The 23,275-nt window shown below is 37.0% G+C and overlaps 1 protein-coding gene across 1 annotated transcript in view; it reads right to left on the minus strand.

Annotated features, from left to right (window-relative positions):
- The window catches only part of DLG2 (discs large MAGUK scaffold protein 2), a 2,228,225-nt gene that overhangs the window by 1,702,618 nt on the left and 502,332 nt on the right, over positions 1-23,275 (minus strand). Inside the window, exon 5 of the mRNA XM_077964104.1 lies at positions 12,446-12,541. Within this exon, the coding sequence (XP_077820230.1) occupies positions 12,446-12,541 (96 nt within the window). The remainder of the gene's footprint in view (positions 1-12,445; positions 12,542-23,275) is intronic.

The raw sequence follows: 23,275 nt of genomic DNA on the forward strand, positions 1-23,275 counted from the left end.
GTATATGGTGAGATACAGGGTTGTAGTTTCATTTTTCTGCACACGGATGTCCAGTTTTACTGGCACAATTTATTAAACAGACTGCCATTTTCCCAATATATGTTCTTGACACCTTTGTCAAAATTGAGTTTTTGGCAGATGTGTGGATTTATTTCCGGGTTCTCTGTTCTGTTCCATTGATCTATGTGTCTGTTTTTATGCCAGTACTACACTGGTTTGGTTACAATAGCTCTGTAGTATAACTTAAAGTTCAGGTAATATAATTCCTCCAGCTATGTTCCTTTTGCCCATGATGGCTTTGGCTCTTCTGAGTCTATAGTGGTTCCATACAAATTTTAGGATTACTCTATTTCTGTGAAGAATGTCATTGGTATTTTGATAGGGATTTCACTAACGTGTAGATTGCTTTGAGCAGTATGAACACTTTAACAATACTGATTTCTCCAATCCATTAACACAGAATATCTTTCCATTTTTTGTGCCCTCTTCAATTTCTTTTACTAATGTTTTATAATTTTCATTGAAGAAATCATTTACTTCTGTGATTAAAATTTATTCCTATGTATATTACTTTATTTGTAGTTATTGTAAATGGGAGTTTTTTTCTTGCTTTCTTTTTCAGATTGTTCATTGTTGACATATAGAAATGCTAATGCTTTTCGTATGTTGACTTTGTATCCTGCAGTTGTATTGAATTGATTCTTCACTTCTATTAGTACAGTTTTTTGTGGAAGTTTTAGGTTTCTCTAAATAGATCGTATCAGCTATGAACAAGAATAATTTGACTTCTTTCATTCCAATTTGGATGCCCTTTACTTTTTCTCTCATTTAATTACTCTAGCTAGGACTTTCAGTGCTATATTGAATAGCAGTGGTAAAAATGGGCATCCTTGTCTTGTTTTATACCTTAGAGAAAAGGTTTTTTAATTTTTCCCCCTCAGTATGGTACTATGTAGGAGTCTATCATACATAGCTTTTATTGTGTTGAGGTATGTTCCTTCTATGCCACATTTTTTAGCATTTTTATCATGAAGAGATGTTTAATTTTATTGAATGCTTTTCAACATCAAATGAAATATGGTTTTATCCTTCATTCTGTCAATATGATGTATTACATTGATTGATTTCTGTATGTTGAGACATCTATGTATCCCTGGACGAATCCCACTTGGTCTTGATGAATGATCCTTTTAACTTGTTGTTGAATTTGGTTTGTGAGTATTTTGTTGAGGATTCTGCCATCTATGTTCATCAGAGATATTTGCCTATAGTTTTCTTTTTTGATGTGTCTTTCTCCAGTTTTGGCATCATGGTAATACTAGCCTCATGAAATTATTTTGGAAGTGTTCCTTCCTCCTAGATTTTTTCGAATAGTTTGAGTAGGATTGGTATTAGTTCTTTAAATAGTTGGTATAATTTATCAGTAGTCATCAGGTCTTGAATTTTTCTGTGATGGGGGACTTAATTATGACTTCTGTCTCATTACTTCTTGTTGGTCTATTCTGGTTTCAGATTTCTTCATGGTTGAATCTTGGTAGGTTGTATGTGTCTAGAAATTTATTTATTCTAGATTTTCCAATTCTTTGGTAAATAGCTGTTCATAGTAGTCTCTAATGATCCTTTGAATTTCTGTGATATCAGTTGTAATTTCATGTTTTTCATCTCTGATTTCATTTTGGGGTGTCTTCTCTCTTTGTTCTCAGTCTGGCTAAAAGTTTATTGATTGACTAATTTTTGCTTGGTTTGCTTTTGCTTTTCTAGTTTCTTACCATGCATCATTAGGTTATTTGAAATTTCTCTACTTTTTAATGCAGGCGCTTATTGGTATACTTCCATCTTAGAATTGCTTTAGCTCTATCCCATAAATTTATAAATGTTGTGTTTCCATTTTGATTTGTTTCATAAAATCTTAAAATTTCCTTCCTAATTTCTTCACTGACCTACTTGTCATTCAGGAGTATATTGTTTAATTTCTATGTATTTGTATAGTTTCCAAAGTTCCTCTTCTTATTGATTTTCAGTTTTATTCCATAGTGGTCAGAAAAGATATTTAATATAATTTCAATGTTTTAAGACTCATTTTGTGCCTTAACATATGATCTATCCTTGAGAATGACCCATGTGCTGACAGGAAGAATGTGCATTCTGCAGCTTTTGGATAAAATGTTCTGTAATATCCATTAGGCCCATTTGGTTAACAGTGTAGATTAAGTCTGATGTTTCTTTGTTGATTTTTCTGTCTGGATGATCTGTTCAATGCTGAAAATGGGGTGTTGAGCTCTCCAGCTAGTACTGTATTGTGGTCTTTCTCTCTATTTAGCCTTAATAATATTTGCTTTATATATATGGGTGCTCTAGTGTTGGGTGCATATATATTTATAATTGTTATATCCTCTTGCCAAATGGACTGCTTTATCATTATATAATGTCCTTCTTTGTCTCTTCTTATAATTCCTATCTTAAAATTTATTCTATCTGATATAGGTATAACTATTCCTGCTCTTTCTTAGTTTACATTTGTACAGAATATCTTTTTCCATCCCTTTAATTTCACTCTGTAGGTGAAATAAGTTTTGTAGGCAGCATATAATTGGGTATTTTTTTCTTTAAATCAGTTTAACACTTTATGTTTTTCATTGGAAAGTTTAGTCCATTTATAGTTAATGTTGTTATTGATAGGTAAGAAGTTAATCCTCCCATTTTGTTATTTGTTTACTGGTTGCTTTGTGGTCTTTTCTTCCATCCTTCCTTCCTGTCTTCCTTTGTATAAAAGTGATTTTCTCTGATAGTATGTTCTAATTCTTGCTTTTACTTTTTTGTGTACCTGTTTTGGGTTTTTTGATCTGAGGTTACCATGAAGCTTGCAAATCATATCTTGTAAAAAACAATTTTAAACTAATGACAACCTAACTCTGCTTTCAAAAACAACGAACAAGAAAAGAGAAAACTTAAAAAAAAAAAAAAAAACCTCTACACTTCATTGTCCATATTCTTTGACTTTCAGTTGTTTATATTTTTATACAATCTATTTCTTAGAAATATGTCATAGTTATTATTTTTGATTGGTTTGTCTTTTAGTCTTCCTATTCAAGATATGAGTGGTTAACACACCACAATTACAGTGTTGAAGTATTCTGTATCTGTCTGTGTATTTGCTGTTACCAGTGAGTTTTGTACCTTCAGATGATTTCTTATTGTTTGTTAATGGCCTTTTATTTTAGATTAAAGAAATCCCTTTATCATTGCTTTTAGGACAAGTCCACTGTTGATGAAATCCCTCAGCTTTTATTTGACGGGTAAAGTTTTATTTTTCCTTCATGTTTGAAGGCTATTTTCCCTGGATATGCTATTCTAGGATAAAAGTTGTTTTTTGTTTTTTTTCCCTTCAGCACTTTAAATATGTCATACCTCTCTATCTTGGACTGTCAGATTTCCACTGAAAAGTCTGTTGCCAGATTTATGCTCCCTTGCATGTTACTTGTTTCTTTTCTCTTGCTGCTTTTAGTATCCTTTCTTGATCTTAGTCTTTGGGAATTTGATTATTAAATGTGTTGAGGTAGTCTTATGTGGATTAAATCTGCTTAATTTTCTATGACCTTGTACCTAATATTAATATTTTTTCTAGGTTTGGAAATATCTCTGTTATTATTTCTTTAAATAAACTTTCTTACCTGATCTCTCTCTTTACTTCCTCCTTAAGGTCAATAAATTTTACTTTTTCCCTTTTGAGACCGTTTTCTAGATCTTATAGGTTTGCTTCACTCTTTTTATTATTTTTTCTTTTCCCCCCATGACTGTTTTTTATACAGCCCATCTTCAATCTCACTAACTTTTCCTTCTGCTTGATCAATTCCACTCTTCAGAGATTTGAATGCATTTTTAACTTTGACAATAGAAATTTTTCAGCTGTGAAACTTCTGCTTGATTATTTTTAAAAAGTATTTCAATCCATTTGTTAAATGTCTGTGATAAGATTTTGAATCCCTTCTCTGCGTTATCTTGATGTTCACTGAGCTTTCTCAAAACAACTATTTTGAATTCTCTTTCTGAAAGTTCATATATTTCCACCACTCCAGAATTGGTCACTAGTGACTTACTTAGTTTGTTTAGTGAGATCATGTTTTCCTGTATGTTCTTGATGCTTGTGGATGTTTGTTAATATCTGGTTATTTAGAAGTTAGGTATTTATTTTAAGCTTGCAGTCTCAGTTCGTTTGTACCTATCCTTCTTGTGAAGGCTTTCCAGGTATTCAAATGGAATTGGATGTTGTGATCTAAGCCTTTGGTCACTGAAGCCATATCAACACTGGGAGATGCCCCAGAACTAGTAATGCTGCAATTCTTGCAGACTCCTAGAGGTATCACCTTGGTAGGCTTGGGTAAGATCTGGGGAATTGCCTGGATTACTGGGTAGCAGTCTCTCATTCTCTTTCCTCACTTCTCACTTTCCCCAAACAGAAGTCTGTCTCTGTCTGTCTGTCTGTCTGTCTCTCTCTCTCTCTCTTCTGAGCTTCCCAGAGTTGGGGGAGGGGTAGCACAAGCACTCCCATGGCTATCACAGTCAGGACTGTGCTGGGTAATACCTGAAGGCATCACAGTATTTGGGTGTCATCCAAGGTCCATGTACTATTTCCTGGCTGCTGCTGATGTTTCTTCAATACCCAAGGGCTCTTTAGTCAGCAGGTGGCATATTCAGCCAGGAATGGGTCCCTCCCGTCAGAGGAGTAGGTTCCCTTCTAGCCAAGGGTAGGTCTAGAGATGCCATCCAGGAGCTAGGACCTGGAATTAAGGGTTCCAGGAATCAGCATGGTGCTTTATTTTACTGTGGCTGAGTTGGTACCCAAGTTGCAAGACGAAGTCCTCTGTACTTTTTATTCTGCTTTCCTAAAGAGTAGGGAATCTCTCCCAAGCTGAATGCCTGGAATTATGGAGGGGTAACACACAAACACTCCCTTGGGCATGACAACTAGTGTCTCACTGGGTTTCATGTAACCCAAGTTCACTGACCCCAAGCCCAGAGCAGTGCCAGGACTTATCCAAGAACTGCAGACCTTGTCACCTGACTGACGTTCAAATTTATCTAGGACACTAGGCAACTTTAGTCAGCCAATGGTAGAGCTACCCCAAATTCAAGTTCCTACCACTGGGGTGGAGAATTCCCCTTGGAATGGGTCTAGTCTAAATGCTTCATCTGTGGACACTGTTGGAATTTTGCCCTATGTTGTATTCTGCTGTGAGAGGGCAGAAATGAGTTCCAATGCAATGTCTCACAATCACTTCTCTCTCTCTCTCCTGCAAACATGCAGATTCTCTGCATACATGCCATGGGTTGGGGAAGAGTGGCATAGGCAATGCAAAACTGTCTTTCCTACCTTCTTTAGTGCCTCTTTCCTTGATATAATATTTAAGCCAGCTACTGTGATCACTCACCTAACCTTTGGTTCTTATGAAGGTGCTTTCTTGCATGGATAGTTATTCAATTTGGTGTTCCTGCAAGTGGGATAATCACTGGAGTGTTCTATTCAGCCATCTTGCTCTGCCTCCCTCCTATCTATTGACTTTTTGATAAAGCCATCCTAATGAGTGTGAGGTGGTTTCTCACTGTAGTTTTGATTTGCATTTCCCTGATGATTACTGTTTAGCTTCTTTTTATATACCTGTTGGACATTTCTGTCTTCTTTGAAGAAATATCCACCCAAGTCTTTTGCCCATGTTTTAGTTAGTTGTTTTTCCACTACTGAGTTGTATAAATTCTTTATAAATTTTAGATATTAACCCCTTATCAAATATATGACTTGCAAATAACCATTAACTTTTCATTTACCAGCTATGAATTTTCATGTGCATAATATCATTAAGTATTCATAACCAGTGAATTAAGTATAATTTTACAGGTAAAGAAACTCAGACTCAGAAAAATGGACTTATCCAAAGTTATTTAGCTGTTGACTTGATGAACCAGTATGGTGAATATTCTTTTATTTTATTTTAAGTTCTGGGATACAAATGCAGAATGTGCAGATTTGTTACATAGGTATATGTGTGCCATAGGTTGCTGCACCTATCAACCCATCATCTAGGTCTTAAGCCCCACATGCATTAGCTATTTGTCTTAATGCTCTCCCTCCCCTTGCCCCCCACCCCCTGACTGGCCCTCGTGTGTGTTGTTCACCGCACTGTGTCCATGTGTTCTCATTGTTCAACTCCCATTGATGAGTGAGAACATGTGATGTTTGGTTTTCTGTTCCTGTGTTAGTTTGCTGAGGATGATGGCTTCTAACTTCATCCATGTCCCTGCAAAGGACATGAACTCATCCTTTTTTATGACTGCATAGTATTCCATGGTGTATACGTGCCACAGTTTCTTTATCCAGTCTATCATTGATGGGGATTCGGGTTGGTTCCAAGTCTTTGCTGTTGTGAACAGTGCTGCACATGTATCTTTGTGCATGTATCTTTATAATAGAATGATGTATATTCCTCTGGGTATATACCCAGTAACAGGATTGCTGGGTCAAATGGTATTTCTGGTTGTAGATCTTCAAGGAATTGGCACACTGTCATCCACAATGGTTGATCTAATTTACATTCCCACCAAGAGTGTGAAAGCATTCCTATTTCTCCACAGCCTTGTCAGCATCTATTGCTTGTTGCTTTTTAATAATTGCCATTCTGACTGGCATGAGATGGTACCTCATTGTGGTTTTGATTTTCATTTCTCTAGTGATCAGTGATGTTGAGCTTTTATTCATATGTTTGTTGGTCACATAAATGACGTATTTTGAGAAGTGTCTGTTTATGTCCTTTGCCCACTTTCTAATAGGGTTCCTTTTTTCTTGTAAATTTCTTTAAGTTCCTTGTAGATTCTGATATTATACCTTTGTCAGATGGGTAGATTGCAAAAATTTGCTCCCATTCTGTAGGTTTTCTGTTTTCTCTGATAGTTTCCTTTGCTGTGCAGAAACCCTGTAGTTTAATTAGATTCCATTTGTCAATTTTGGCTTTTGTTGCTATTGCTTTTGGCATGTTCGTCATGAAGTCTTTGCCCATGCCTATGTCTTGAATGATATTGCCTAGGTTTTCATCCAAAGTTTTTATGGTTTTGGGTTTACATTTAAGTTTTTAACCCATCTTGAGTTAATTTTTGTGTAAGGTTTAAGGAAGGGGGTCAAGTTTCAGTTTTCTGCCTATGGCTAGCCAGCTTTCCCAGCATCATTTATTAAATATGGAATCATTTCCTCATTGTTTGCTTTTGTCTGGTTTGTTGAAGATCAGATGGTTGTAGATGTGTGGTGTTGTTTCTGAGGTTTCTGTCCTGTTTCCTTGGTCTATATCTGTTTTGGTACCAGTACCATGCTGTTTTGGCTACTGTAGCCTTGTAGTATAGTTTGAAGTCAGGTAGCATGATGCCTCCAGCCTTGTTCTTTTTGCTCAGGATTGTCTTGGCTATATGGGCTCTTTTTTGGTTCCATATGAAATTTAAAGTAGATTTTTTCTAATTCTGTGAAGAATGTCAATAGTATTTTGATGGGAATAGCATTGAATCTATAAAGCACTTTGGGCAGTATGGTCATATTCATGATATTGATTCTTCCTATCCATGAGAATGGAATGTATACTTGTTTGTGTCATCTCTTATTTCAGTATGGTGAATATTCTATTGACCAAGTGGATGAATCAGGATAAATCTTGATTATCTAATGCCAATTCCCATCCCATCTTTGTTGTAATAATCTTCTGCACTTTGGAAATCACTGAACTCATTGATCCAGGTAGTAAATACCATAAACTACAATGTTTGGTCCTTATCTGAACAGAATATACTATACTTCATTGTTTTCAAGCAAGTATAAAAAAACAGAATCCTAAATACAGATGTATCATATATAATATCATATCTGTAGTGTTTGTATTGCTTTAGAGACAGTAAACACATTAATGTTGGATTGATTAAATAAAGCTTTATAAATATATGAGACTTAACAATATTCAAACTTGACCAGATGGAACGAGCTACCTTGGGAGGCGGTATATATCCTATAACTTGAGGTTTTCCAGCAGATGATATAATCCCTTTAAGCAGACTGACAATAAACGTAATTTAAAACTAAGGAAATTCACTACTTTGTATTACCATTAAAATTACCTTTAATCCTGATTCTATAGTATTTTCAAACTTGGCCCTCTGGAAAGATTAACTCAAAAACATCAGCTTTTAAATTATTATTTTAAATTAGTATTATTATTTAAATTATTATTTTAAATTATTGTAAGAACCACATAACCTTTAATTTATAATACTGACCACTCTTAAGTGTAGTGTTCAATAGTGTTAAGTATATTACATTTTTGTGAAACAGATACCTAGATGAGTTTTTCATCTTGAAAAACTGAAACTATATATACCCAATAAACATTAATTTCCCCTCCCTCATCTCTCCAGCCCTAGGCAACTACCTTTCTACTTTCTGTTTCTATAAGTCTGCCTACTTTAGATACTTTATAGGAGTGGGATCACACAGTGTTTGTCCTTTTGTGACTGGCTTATTTTGCTTAGCATAATACCCTCAAGGTCCATTCATGTTAACATATGATAGGATTTCCTTTTGTTCCTAAGGCTCGTAATATATGTGTGTGTGTGTGTGTGTGTATGTGTGTGTGTGTGTGTATGTGTGTGTGTGTGTGTATAACATTTTCTTTATCCATTCTTCTGTTAATGAACATTTGGGCTGCTTCCACCACTTGGCTATTGCAAATAAGGCTGTGATGAACATGGCTGTGTAAATATTTCTTCCAGATCCTGCTTTGAATTCTTTTGGATATTTACCCAGAGGTAGAATTGCTGGATCATATGATAATTCTATTTTTAAGATTTTCAAGAATCTTTATACTGTTTTTCATAATGGTGGCACCATTCCCACCAACAGCGTACAAGCATTTCAATTTCTGCATATCTTTATCAACACATTATTTTCTGTTCTTTTGACAGCAGGCATCCTAATGGGTGTGAGATGATATTTAATTGTTGTTTTGATTGGCATTTCCCTCATGATTAGTGGTGTTGAGTATTTTTCATAGGTGTGTTGGCCATTTGTATATTTTCTTTGGAGAATTGTCTATTCAAGTATTTTGTCCATTTTTAATTGTGTTACTTGTTATTTGTTGTTGAGTTTTAGAAGTTCTTTATATATTCTAGATATAAATCCTTCACATATATATGACTTGCAAATACTTTCTCCAGTTCCATTGGCTGTCTTTTCACTCTGGTGATTGTGTTCTTTGATGTACAGAAGTCTTTACGTTTGATGCAGTATAATTTGTTTATTTTTGCTTTCAGTTTCCTGTGCTTCTGGTGTCATATTCAAGAAATTGTTGCCAAATCCAATGTGTCCTGACATTTTTCTATTAGTTTTATAGTTTAAATCTTACATTTTCTATAGGAGTTATAAAGTCTTACTTATATCTGTAATCCATTTTGAGTTAATTTTTGTATATAGTATAAAGTAAGGGCCCAGTTTTATTCTTTTGCATGTAGATATCCAGTTTTCTCACCACCATTTGTTAAAGAAACTATCCTTTCCCCAGTGGTAGTTGTAGCTCCCTTATTTAAAATAATTTGCCATATATGCAATGGTCTGTTTCTAGGATCTACATTCTGTTTCATTGATGAATATATCTATCTGTCTTTATGCCAGTACCACACCATCTTGATTGCTGTTGCTTTGTAGTAAGCTTTGAAATCAGGATGTCTGAGGCTTCTAAATTTGTTCTTATTCTCCAAAACTGATTAGGCTATTTAGTGTCTCGGAACTATCACTTTTAAGATAAGGATCATGGGAAGCATTTAATGTAAACATATAGAGACAAGAGGATTCTCATTCTGCTCTCATTCCATAAAACAAACAAACATAAAAATCTTCTTTCCCATAGGTGAGTGGCATTCAGAAAAAGAAGTTTCCTTCTAAATATCAGAAAGAACAGTTACTAGAAAAATAGAGCTGAGCTACAAAATTATTATTAATTCTAAGGTGCAGCTATTTAAGAGTATAAATATATACCATAACCTAAAAATAATTAAGAGCAATGCTGAAATTCTCTAAAACACACAATTATTCTATTCTATCAAAGTATACTAAATGTATCATAATTGAAAGGACTCATACGTTATTTATTTATTTTTATTTATTTTTTTGAGATGGAGTCTTTCCCTGTCACCCATGCTAGAGTACAGTGGCGCTATCTCAGCTCACTACAACATCCAACTCCCAGGTTCAAGCAATTCTCCTGCCTCAGCCTCCCAAGTAGCTGGGATTACAGGCACACACTACCACACCTGGCTAATTTTTGTATTTAGTAGAGGTGGGCTTTCACCATATTGGCCAGACTGGTCTCAAACTCCTGGCCTCAAGTGATCCACCTGCCTTGGCCTCCCAAAGTGCTGGAATTACAGGCCTGGGCTACTGCCACCAGCCCCATAAATTATTAATATCTAATCAGTCTCTCTCTTGAGATTAGGGTTTAGATTAGGAAACTGAGGCACACAGATAGTCTAAGTGACTTGCCCGAGAACACTCAAATAGTAAGTGTACAAAGACAATAATCTAACATCTCTGTTTCCAGTTATGACTTACTCTTACACAATTCTTCTTTATGAGTCTGATATGTGTCCTACAGTCAAATGTGTTTCTACCTTGTTACCTCTCTGCTCTTGCTGAAAGAAACCTAACTTTCTGCCCCCACCCATTGTGGTACCTGCATAATATTTACTTAGTCCCTTAATCAACCAGTTCTAATTCATAAGATTGGCTAGACTCTGTTTTCTGCTGAAAAAGATAAAATATCAAACAATTAAAACAGTATTAAAACAAAGATATTCCTAAATGCATTTAGTGCTCTACTCATTTCTCCAAATGCATGCAATATCTAGAGCATTTACCTATCAATCCTTTCATATATAACTATCCCATTTCATCCTTTTTATATTCCTATAGTATAGTCACAATAGGTATAATCTCATTGTATCTCATTTCAGGCACAATAAAAAGTCATTTAATGTGCCTGAGGTCACATGACTAATTTGTGATAGAGCCAAGATACAAATCCTGGTTTCTGACTTCGGATCTTTTGTTCATTCCATTCTACCACACTGTCCTATTTTTGATATTACACTTTGTTCTCCACAAATATGCCGCATCTCCTCTCAAGGTATTTTCTTAGTTGTTCCCATGTTATTTCAAATTTAAGATGTCATAATTGAATTAGTTAACTCTATCTATCCATTAGTCAGCTTTCCTCCAAATAACCCCATTTATGCTCTGATACCACCTAACTCTCAGTTTACTCAGTCACCAAGTCCTGTCAATTATTTCTTTAAGATTCCTCATTTCTCTATAAGTTGATTAAAAATTTTCATTGTTTCTCACTAGGACTCTGGAATATCAAATCTCCAAACTTTACGTTTTGTATATTAGGTTTATTTAAACACAGAATACATCCCTAAAAAATACTCTCAATTATTTTAAATTGTTCAAAGGAAAAACAGGAATAAAACAAAGACAGAAACCATATTAAATATGAAGTATTCATCATTAAAGGTCTAAAGTTTTCATTAATATCTTCATTTTTATTTTCCAAATGTTAATAAAAATATCCTCAATAAAATAAATGCAAAACTTGCAATTAATTTCAATAGCATGAATATCTACTATTTGCCAAGCAGTACTAAGCATGTTCATATTCAGGATCTCATTAAAATTTCAAAAGTACCCTATAAGATGAGGAAATGGAAGCTTTTAGCATTTAAGCAGCATAAGCTAGCAATATGCTCTCCAATTATGAAATCAAAAGTTTCTCTAATATATTTTTCAGCATTTATTTAATTTAGCTGCCTGGAAGGTTGGCACATTCGTATCCCACTTAGGACTAATGACTTCATTTTCAGGAAGCAAAAATACAAATATCCTTGCGAACAGCCAGGAAGTCCAAAAATGTGTTTTCCAAGTATTCATGAGCCCAGCATGGATGTCCACCCTCCCTCTCTTCTTTTGGAAAAGAAACAGTCTCATTGCCAAATTAGATAACTTCCTTTCCTGGATACACATTTTGCATTTTATTACTGTCTCAAATAGTTAACATCTTCTAGGTTAAATGAAAGTATTTTTCAAGAGAGGAAAGTGAAATAGCTTACAAAATGATTGTGTGATAACCAGCACCTTAAGACTACCTACTAAAACACAGAACCCAAAATGAAACACACAACTACTCAAAATGATACACATTCAGTGTCAGCTTAGAAGCCTGAGAACCCAATTTGCTGACCAGGCCAAAGCTAGAAATTAGGTTACACATTTCCTTTTCCTTCTTTAACACTGCTAGCACTATCCACAGAGAACAAGACAAATCTTACCCATGAAGCCTAGTAAGAAAGAAAACAATGTAACACTTACAGTTGTCGTCTCATCAGTTTCATTTTCAAAACACTGATTTTCTTTATTTTGCTCAATATATGAAGCATTTTCCTTTGGTCCACTGCAATCTGTAAGCTAAAATAAAAGTTGAAAAAATCAATACTACTTTTTTATTTTCTGCAATGTATATTGTTTTCAAACTTTGAATATACACATTAAAATATCTAAGGCCTGAATAAATATTATTAGATGTTGCTTTTTTTCAATTTTAGCATATGAATATACTATCTAACCCATTTTTATATTGCTCCCAAAGAGAAAACATAAAATGGGACAGTTATTCAAAGGCAAATTTTAAATTTCAAAGGTTTCCAGCAGGGAGTGTTGAACATGGACTATTCAAAAGTAAATTGATGATCTGGTTAAAGCTGAGCTTGGTTAATGGGAAGATGAAGATAGAGGGCTGATTTCACTTTATGTAAGTTCTCATACTTGTAGAAATCTCTGTGGAAGCTATTGTAGCTCTCAGAACTAGCAGTGGCACTGACTGCCTTTGCTTTGGGCTATCTTTTTATAACTACAGCTTTAGATGATAAAAATAATGTCTACTTTCAAAGCAAAGGGTAGGTTTGCTTACTGACCATTATAAAATAGGTGTTACCTAAACTGAGGGAACACAACCTACAACATGACCCATTGCATATGACTGTATCATGTGACCATCTTTGCCTTGCACTGTAAAAACTGGGACTTGATAAATTGGTACAAGAAAATGTTGATACTCTACTGCTGTTGTTGCAAGTAATTAGTCTCTGTCCTACAATTTTTTTGGCAGCATCGATGAAATTGTGCCAGACTAAATTCTTAGTTTGCAAGTAGGATACAATCTTAAACTCCTCACAGTTCTTGACAGTGACAAGGATGGAACGCTGACAGATTCATAGTGTTCTGGAAGAGGAAGGATCAGACTTCTAAGCTGATGAAAGGGTTTTGTGGAACATCTTTAGGAACTGGGTAGTAAACATGCTGACCACATTGAATGTTTGACTGCATAATAAGAATTCCTCACTTTAGGCCAGGCACAGTGGCTCACGCCTATAATCTCAGCACTTTAGAAGGCCAAAGAGGATGGATCACCTGAGGTCAGGAGTTTGAGACAAGCCTGGCCAACGTGGCGAAATCCTATCTCTACTAAAAATATAAAAATTAGCCGGGCATGGTGGCATGTGCCTGTAATCCCACTTACTCAAGAGGCTGAGGCAAGAGAGTCACTTGAACCAGGGAGGTGGAGGTTGCAGTGAGCCATGGCACTCCAGCCTGGGTGACAGAGCAAGACTGTCTCAAAAAAATAAAATTAAAAATAAATCCCTCACTTTAATGCACATTAATGAGAAATTTCTGAAGTGGTTGCAGGCCAGGACAGCTCCCAAAGGGTTTTTGCCCACTCTCCACTGGCTGGGAGAACTTCCTCACCAACCTACCGGTCAGCCTCAGTTTCTAAGATTCACTCTAAAAGGAGTGGGTGAGCAGAAATTTCCACTCCTTTTCAGGCAATAGCTATAGAGACATGTACCTGCACTGGTTGTGAAAGGAGAGAAATTTGCAACCACTGTGGACAGAAAGATTTATCTGATTCTAGTCTATTGTAGATGCTCCTCTTCTCTGCTCCCATAGTTTACATCTATCATTGTAATTAGCATATTACAAATTACATAAATGTGTATGTGTATATATATATATGTGTGTGTGTGTATCTGATACATGTGTGTCTATGTGTGTTTATCTGTCCCATTAGAGTACCTCGGAAGACAAGCAGGATATCTTACTGTTTTTCAGTCTCCAGGATCCATATATATTTGTTTAATAAATGAAAAATAAAGATTAAATTAGATGAAAAATTGATGCACAGGTAGATGAATAAACTGAGAAGATGTTTCATCTCATGAAGAGCAGTGTCAGACTCAACCACTTTGGGATACTCAGGTAGCCTCTGTATCAGAAACATAGAGCTCTTTATTTTGTGCTCCCCCTTTTGGGCCACTCCTCTTTGGTCCCATGAACTATCCAAACAAATCAGAGCCATCAATCTGACTATCTCTCTCATGTAGATGTATATAGTAAGGACCTGTCCTGTGATGAGACCCACTGGAATCAAGATGCTGATTGAGCCTGCAATGCCACCATTGCTCCATTGCTACCTGGATCCATCATCATACTGAACATGGCGGCACATCCTCCATCATAGACTAAGCACAAAGTAAACGACTACCTCCCAGGCAGAGGCTACCTGTGTGTCCTAAGGTGGTTGAGCTCAGCATTTCTCTTAGCCAGATCAGAGCCCTTATTCATGGTTCATATATTTGTTCATCTATCTATGCATCTCTTTGTGATAGTTAATACTGAGTGCCAACTTGATTGGATTGAAGGATGCAAAGTATTGATCCTGAATGTGTCTGTGAGGTTGTTGCCAAAAAAGATTAACATTTGAGTCAGTGGGCTGGGAAAGGCATCCTTAATCTGGGTGGGCACCATCTAATCAGCTGCCAGTGCAGCCAGAACATAAAGCAGGCAGAAAAACGTGAAAAGATTAGACTAGCCTAGCCTCTCAGCTTACATCCTTCTCCCATGCTGGATGCTTCCTGCCCTTGAACATTAGACTCCAAGTTCTTGAGTTTTGGGACTTGGACTGGCTTTCCTTGCTCCTCAGCTTGCAGATGGCCTATTGTGGGACTTTGTAATCATCTTAGTTAATACTTAATAAACTCATATATATATATGTGTATGTATATGGTTCTAGAGGTACAGAATATTAAGGATGAAGTCCTTTCATTGGTTTGGAGGTTTCTGGAGTTGGATGCTTAACATTATTACACCCAAAAATGCCAAGGACTCTACTTCCAGTAGTATGGAGAACACTGATAGTCCTTGGCATGAACTGTTTAGAGAGTTATGCAAAATGAATGCATTTGACATTCCTGATTCACCATTCGTGAGAGGCAAGGAGTTTAGTGACTCTATACATAATACCTTTGACTATATGTGGAGAATCAAGGAATATAACAAAGCTGGTTGGTTGCTCCTGAGTTCAGTGGACAAAGTGATGAAAGGAAATGATGAAATCAGGGATTCTAATCCCAGCTTCAGAAGCAGATACTGAGCCTCAAATTTGCTAAGATTGCCCTGAGTGAAAGTCTTATCTCCTGTAGAGAAAGACATGAAATTGTGGGAAAACAGACACAAGCCCTTAAAGTGAGGGCACTGATTGGAAAAGAATGGGACCCTGCAACTTGGAATGGCAATGTTTGGGAGGCCTCTCATGAAGCTGGGGACACTGAGTTTGTAAACTCTGAAAAACTTTTATTGCCAAAAGATATAGCTTCCCCACTCCCAGTAGTGGCAACATCCCCTCCCTGACCCATGCTGCCATCAGTCTTTCCACCTTTGTCTGAGGAGATAAACCCTTCGCTGCCTGAGGAAAAGTGGTGCCTCCCCTGAGGCAGTTGCCAGGCAAGATAATGTTGATTCTCCTCAGGAGCCATCCGCAACAGCCCTGTTTGCTTCTAGACTTATAAGTAGACTAACATCCCAGTGGGCCCTACAGGTGAGGCTCAGAGTGTGACCTATGAGGAGGTACACTATACTCAAAAAGAACTACTTGAATTTTCTAATTTATATAAACAGAAATCTGAAGAACAGACATGGGAATGGATATTAAGGGTGTGGGATAATGGTAGAAGGAACATAGAATTGGATCAGGATGAATTTATTGATCTGGGCCCACTAAGTAGGGATTCTGCATTTAGTGTTGCAGCTCGAGTGAAAAAAAAGGTTGTAATAGTTTATTTGCTTGGTTAGCTGAAATATGGATTAAAAGACCTACTGTGAGCAAGCTGGAAATGCCTGATCTCCTTTGGTGTACTGTAGAGGAAGGGATCCAAAGGCTTAGGGAGATTGGGATGGTGGAGTGGATTAGTCACTGTAGATCTACTCATCCCAGCTGGGAGGGTCCAGAAGATATATTCTTGACCAATGCCTTGCAAAATAGATTTGTGAGGGCAGCACCTGCATCTTTGAAGGGCCCTGTAATTGCTCTTCTCTGTATGTCAGATCTAACAGTGGGAACCGCAATCACTGAACTACAAAATTTAAATACAGTGGGAATAATGGGATCCCGAGGTGGCAGGGGCCAAGGGGTAGCACTCAACCTTCAAAGGCAAGGTGGGCATAGCTTAATAGACAGCAGAGGCAAAATCGCAATCAGAATAGTCTGACTCATGTAGAGCTCTGGCACTGGCTAACTAATCATAGTATTTCTATAAGTGAAATTGATAGGAAGCCTACTGCATTCTTACTTAATTTATACAAGCAGAAAACTCCTGCCACCCCACCTTCTCTCCCCCAGCCTGCACCAATGGCTTCATGGGGAGTTCCCTATGATCAGTTGACAGAGGAAGAAAAGGCTAGGACCTGGTTCACAGATGGTTCTGCACAATATGCAGGCACCACCCAAAGTGGTGCAGCACTACAACCCCTTTCTAGGACATCACTGAAGGTCAAGAGTGAAGGGAAATCTTCCCAGTGGGCAGAAGTTCCAGCAGTACACCTGGTTCCACATTTTGCATGGAAAGAGAAAGGGCCAGATGTGTGATTATATGCTGATTCAGGGACTGTAGCCAATGGTGTGGCTACATGGTCAGGGACTTGGAAGAAGCATGATTGGAAAATTGGTGACAAAGAAATCTGGGGAAGGGGTATGTGGATGGATCTCTGAGTGGTCCAAAACTGTGAAGATATGTGTATCCCATGTGATTGCTCACCAATGAGTGACCTCAGCAAAGGAGGATTTTAATAATCAAGTGGATAGGATGACCTGTTCTGTGGACATCACTCAGCCTCTTTTCACAGCCACCTGTCATTGACCAATGGGCCCATGAACAAAGTGGCCATAGTGGTAGGGATGGAGGTTATGCATGGGCTCAGCAACATGCACTTCCATTCACCAAGGCTGATCTGCCTGGCCATGGCCACTGCTGAGTGTCCAATTTCCAGCAATAGAGACCAACACCAAGCCCTCAATATGGCACTATTCCTCAGTATGATCAGCCAACTACCTGGTATCAGGTTGATACTGGACCTTTTCCATCATGGAAAGGGCAGAGGTTTGTCCTCACTGGAATAGACAGTTACTCTGGATATGGGTTTGCCTATCCTGCATGTAATTCTTCTACCAAGACTACCGTCTGTGGACTCATGGAATGCCTTATCCACTGTCATGGTATTCCACATAGCATTGCCTCTGACCAAGGCACTCACTTTACAGCTAAAGAAGTGTGGCAGTGGGCTCATGCTCATGCTCGCTGGTCTTACCATGTTCCCCATAGTCCTGAAACAGCTGGATTAACAGAATGGTGGAATATCCTTTCGAAGTCACAATTACAACTAGGTGACAGTACTTTGCAGGGCTTGGCCAAAGTTCTCCAGAAGGCTGTGTATGCTCTAAATCAGCATCCAATATATGCTACTCTTTCTCCCATAGTTAGGATTCACAGGTCCAGGAATCAAGGGGTGGAAGTGGCACCACTCAACACCACTCCTAGTGATCTACTAGCAAAATTTTTGCCCCTGTTCCTGCAACATTATGTTCTGCTGGCCTAGACGTCTTAGTTCCAGAGTGACAAATGCTGCTACCAGGAGACACGATTCCATTAACCTGGAAGTTAAAATTGTCACCTGGACACTTTGAGCTCCTCCTACCTTTAAGTCAACAGGCTAAGAACAGAGTTACACTGTTGGCTGGGGTGACTGACCCAGACTGTCAAGATGAAATTAGTGTACTACTCCACAACGGAGGTAAGGAAGTGTATGCGCGGAATACAGATCTATTAGGGCGTCTCTTAGTATTACCATGCCCTGTCATTAAAGTCAATGGGAAATGACAACAGCCCAATCCAGGAAGGATTACAAATGGCCCAGACCCTTCAGGAATGAAGGTTTGGGTCACTCCACCAGGAAAAAAAAAAAAAAAAAAAAAAAAAAAAAAAAAAAAAAAAAACAACAACCTGCTGAGGTGCTTGCTGAAAGCAAAGGGAATACAGAATGGTTAGTAGAAGGTAGTCATCAATACCAGCTGCAAGAATGAGGATTGTAATTGTCATGAGTATTTCTTCCTTCTTTTGTTAAAAACATGTGTGTCTATATATACACTTGTACTAAGAAAATATCTTCATTTTATTCCTTTTTCCTTTATTATGTGACATAAAATTTATTGACTTCATATCAGCATTGAAGTATTGTTAACTTTATGTAATAGTATTTGGGTTGGGGATTGGTGCATTTCCAGTTGTAGGAAGAATAGTTGTATTATGTTAGATAAAATTGTGGCCTTATTATTGTCTTTATTTGAATATTATGTATGATCTCAGGAGACGTGTGTGGGTTCAAGTTGACAACAGGTGGACTTGTGATGGTTAACGCTGAGTGTCAACTTAATTGGATTGAAGAATGCAAAGTATTGATCCTGGGTGTATCTGTAAGGTTGTTGCCAAAGGAGATGAACATTTGAGTCAGTGGGCTGGGAAAGGCAGACCCACCCTTAATCTGGGTAGGCACCATCTAATAACTGCCAGCACAGCTAGAATATAAAGCAGACAGAAAAACGTGAAAAGACCAGACTGGCCTAGTTTTCCAGCCTACATCCTTCTCCCATGCTGGATACTTCCTACCCCCGAACATCAGATCTTCAGTTTTGGGACTCTGGCTGGCTTTCCTGTAGATGAACTATTGTGGGACCTTGTGATTGTGTGAGTTAAGACTTAATAAACTCATATCTATATCTATATGTATACACACACACACACATACACACATATATACATATATAAAAACACATACACACACACACACATACACAATTAGTTCTGTCCCGGTAGAGAACTCTAACTAATATACTATTTATCTAATCTTGTATTTTTTTCATTTATTAAGCAACTATTTTTTGCTCTCTGGAGACAAAATGACAGTAATATGGACTGCCTGTCCTCTAAGGAACTCTAATTGGCCAGAGAAATAGAAAAATATGTAATTTATATTACATATATAGATCATGATAATAGAAAGTATGGGAGGAGCGTCTATATTAGACTGTGGAATCATGAAGGTTTCCTGAAAGATATAACATTGAAATAATACTGAAGACAAAGGAGATTATCTAGGCAAGTAGGAGTGTTCGATCTAATAGAAAATAGTGTGGGCTTGAAAGGCAGCATGCTCTGAAGGAAAAGGCATGAATTTTAGAGTAAGAAGGAAATGGATTAAAATCCTTTCACTTCCACCTACTATCTACGTGGAAAGGAAGCAATATTTAAATTCTATGACTATCATCATTGAAAATATGGAGATAGTGCCACCCATTGCATAGGGTCTTCTTCCACCTTACTAACCATCCTATAGCTGAGTTGGATGCCTTGGATTGTAGGGGATAGAAAAATAGCTTTCCTCTACCCTCCTACATTCTTTGGCTGAGCTACAAATTAAATTGACATAAGGCAGCTTAACTGGACAGAAACTATTCTAATAACATGTGTACCCATGTATGCATGGGAGTCTCACAAAAATATGAAACTCAAAAAAGGGACAGAATTCCCTTATTCCCCAGATTGAAGCTTATTTAGCATTCTGAGCTACAGAAAGAAATAAGGGCTTAGGGTTTCTGGGGCTGGTGAAGCCAAATTATAGAAAGGTGAGGGGAAGAAATGTATATTGAATAAAGGTTGCCTTGCTATGCAGATCAAAGTCTCTCATCTGATAAAAGTTGTCATAGAGTAACTCTCTTTCTGACACAAATACCTTTACTAATGAAAATCTCCTATATAAATGTAAATTTCCTTCATAAAAGCGGAGTTTTTCAGAGCTACTTCAGTGTCTGCAGTTTCACAAAATAACAAGCTTTAAAAAAATCAATATGGCAAAGAGGAATATTTGGGGCTGGCACTCTGGTCTCCTACAGTCATTTTTGTGTGGCATACCCTGGGCCCCAGTGGGATTTACAACCTTCCTACCTCGTACCAGATGTTGTCCCATATATACATACATACAAAGCACTCAGCCTCAATATCATGACTGATTCTCTATGTCTTTATGTTTCCACCATTACTCCATCCCCTGGTAACTTGCTGTCAATTATGCTGTCATAGAAATAGTAAATTTCTTCTATGCTTTTATTCTTCCTTCATTTAAAAAAAGACACTGATCACTTCAAAACTTTAATCTATCTCTGACTTTCTCCTCCCCAGAGTCAATTCTGTTGAAAGACATAATAGAAGTAGTAATAACAACAATACAACCAAATAATTTAATGAAGAGTTACAATAAACTAGGCCTCTCTTCAAGTATGTTGATATATATTTTATGTGCATTATCTTATATTATATTAAAAAGCAACTCATGAAATAGGCTTATGATCTTTATTTTCTGGGTGAGAGAACAGAACCTATTTCTTCCTGAATGAAAAGCCTACATAACTAACTAATAAACTAAACTCCGGAGCCACTTTCTTACTGCCCACTCATCCTTTCAAATTGTGGTTCCCAGACCAGCAGCATCAGCACCACCCACAATGTCTTAGCAAGATCAGCTCTTCAGCCTACTGAATCAAACCAGTAGGGGTGGAGCCCTAAAGTCTGTGTTTCGATGAGCTCTCCAGGTGATGCTGACACACGCTAGTTTGAAAACCTCTGATCTAGTTAACAAATGTTAAATTATTGCAAGTTAGCAAGGTATAAGACACATTTAGGAAGAGATAGATGATTCTTGGCACAATGGAAAATTAATGCCTGTCTAATGAGTGCAGTCTCTAGTCACTTCCAAGCATTTGTTGCCAGATGTTTAAAACTATCAAGAGAACTTAGAAGTCTGAACTTTTACGTGAAATATCTTGACTTCTAAATGTTGACAACATAAACAAGAGGTTATGGGAGGCCATTGTTTTGGACTGAGTTCCTTCACTAGGCCGCAAAAGACCAGACCAAATCAGAATGGAGTCATTCATGCTAGGTGACACATAATCAAACTAGCCTTTAAAATGGGATAGTTTTCTAAAGAACAAGAGATTTGCAGCAACCCATTAGAAGAGGCCCCATGGCCCCATCTAAGTAAACTGGCCTGATAAGAATGTCTCATCTGTTTTAACTCTACAAGGAAAGTACTTTGAAATGACCAATATGCTTTTTATTCCTTATTTCTGCTTCTTTCAGCTCCTTTCTGCCTATAAGGTCAATAGGCTCTGCTCAGCTCATCAGAACACCTTTCTACTTCATAGATGGAAGGCTGCCTGATTTTAACAAATTTAATTTAATGACCAAACTGGTTTTCAGGAAATTTTGTTCTTTGACAGCAACTATATATTTTTAAAATACCATCTGAACTAACATGCAGTAGACCAAACAAAATATAAACCTGGGCTGCAGTTTGCATAAGGGCAGCCAGTTTGCAACCTCTGTATTAATCCCCAAAGGCTACCTTCTCTTCCCTAAATACTGAACTCTTAAAACTCACCGAGAACCTTCTAGTCCTCACTATCTTTCTAGTTCTGTCCAAATGAAAAGCCTACGCAACTAACTACTACACTAAACTCCTGAATCACATCTTAACTGCCCACTCATCCTTTCAAATTGTGATCCCCAGACCAGCAGCATCAGTGCCACCCAGAAATTTGTTAGAACCTTTCTCTTTCTATAGTCTTCATTATCTTCTACTTTTTCTGACATTTCACATCATTGACTTCTTCCTCCTTCTTGAAAGTTTTACCTATATTCAGAAACATCTCTCTCTCCTGTTTGCCAACCAATCTCTTGAACTCTCCTTCTCTGTCATTTCCTCTTCGTCCTTTTAACTCCTGAATCAGCTGTTACTCTGAAATTCCTTTTCTTTATCACTTCTCTCAATATTCGTTACTCAATGATTCTTAATATAGCCTTTAGGAAGACATTCTTCCCAATTTCTGGTCCTACATTTTCAATTGCATGTTTGTATTTCCTCTAAAAAATCACATTGGTACCTCAAATCTGTTCTATCTAAATGTAATCATCTTTTTTTTCAGAACCCAATTTGGCTACCTGGCTCTTGGTAATTCCACTACCCAATTTCTTAAGGATGATTTATGACTCCCTCCTCCACAAAGCCTGTGCTGATCCTCTCACTTTTTACAACTGGATGGGCTCTCTCAATCTATAATGCCTTTAGGAAATATTCTTCTCCTTTACACCCTTAATAATGATTAGTCCACCTGATCTCTTTAGGAACAACCTAGAATATAAAAAAGGAAGAATAAACTTGTCATTGCTTACATATTTATCTTTTCCATTCAAGTAGATTTAAAGCCTTCAACACAATAAGTTTATTACCATTTTGACATCCTTCATAGTGCCTTAACAAAGTGAATGCACATAGATATTTATTAAGTTGTTTAATTACACAGTGTTTATACAAGTATATTCTAGATTACACAATATGTATGGACAAATATTTGCCAACTTTAAATGTATTCGCCTTTTATATACATATCAGAAAAATTTCCTATATAAAAGAATCTTACAATAAACTTAGAAAAATCTAGAACACTTTTGTACAGTAAATAAGTACTCAGTGATTTAACTGTTTGGTAGATTACTTTTTTATTTATTTATACTATTTTGCTTGAACCCAGTATTCTTTTCTTTGGAAATGAATGTCAGTACTAATGAGAATCATGTACAAAATCTGTGTCCTTGCAGGAACCAAAAGCCATATAAACTCTAAAAATTTAAGTCAAAAAAGTTAAACAGAGTTCTATGATGCCAGGTCACTGGGAAGCACTGCCCCTTCCCATCCTCT

Source organism: Macaca mulatta, chromosome 14, assembly GCF_049350105.2.
Source record: "Macaca mulatta isolate MMU2019108-1 chromosome 14, T2T-MMU8v2.0, whole genome shotgun sequence".
In the NCBI taxonomy this organism is placed as follows: Eukaryota; Metazoa; Chordata; class Mammalia; order Primates; family Cercopithecidae; genus Macaca; species Macaca mulatta.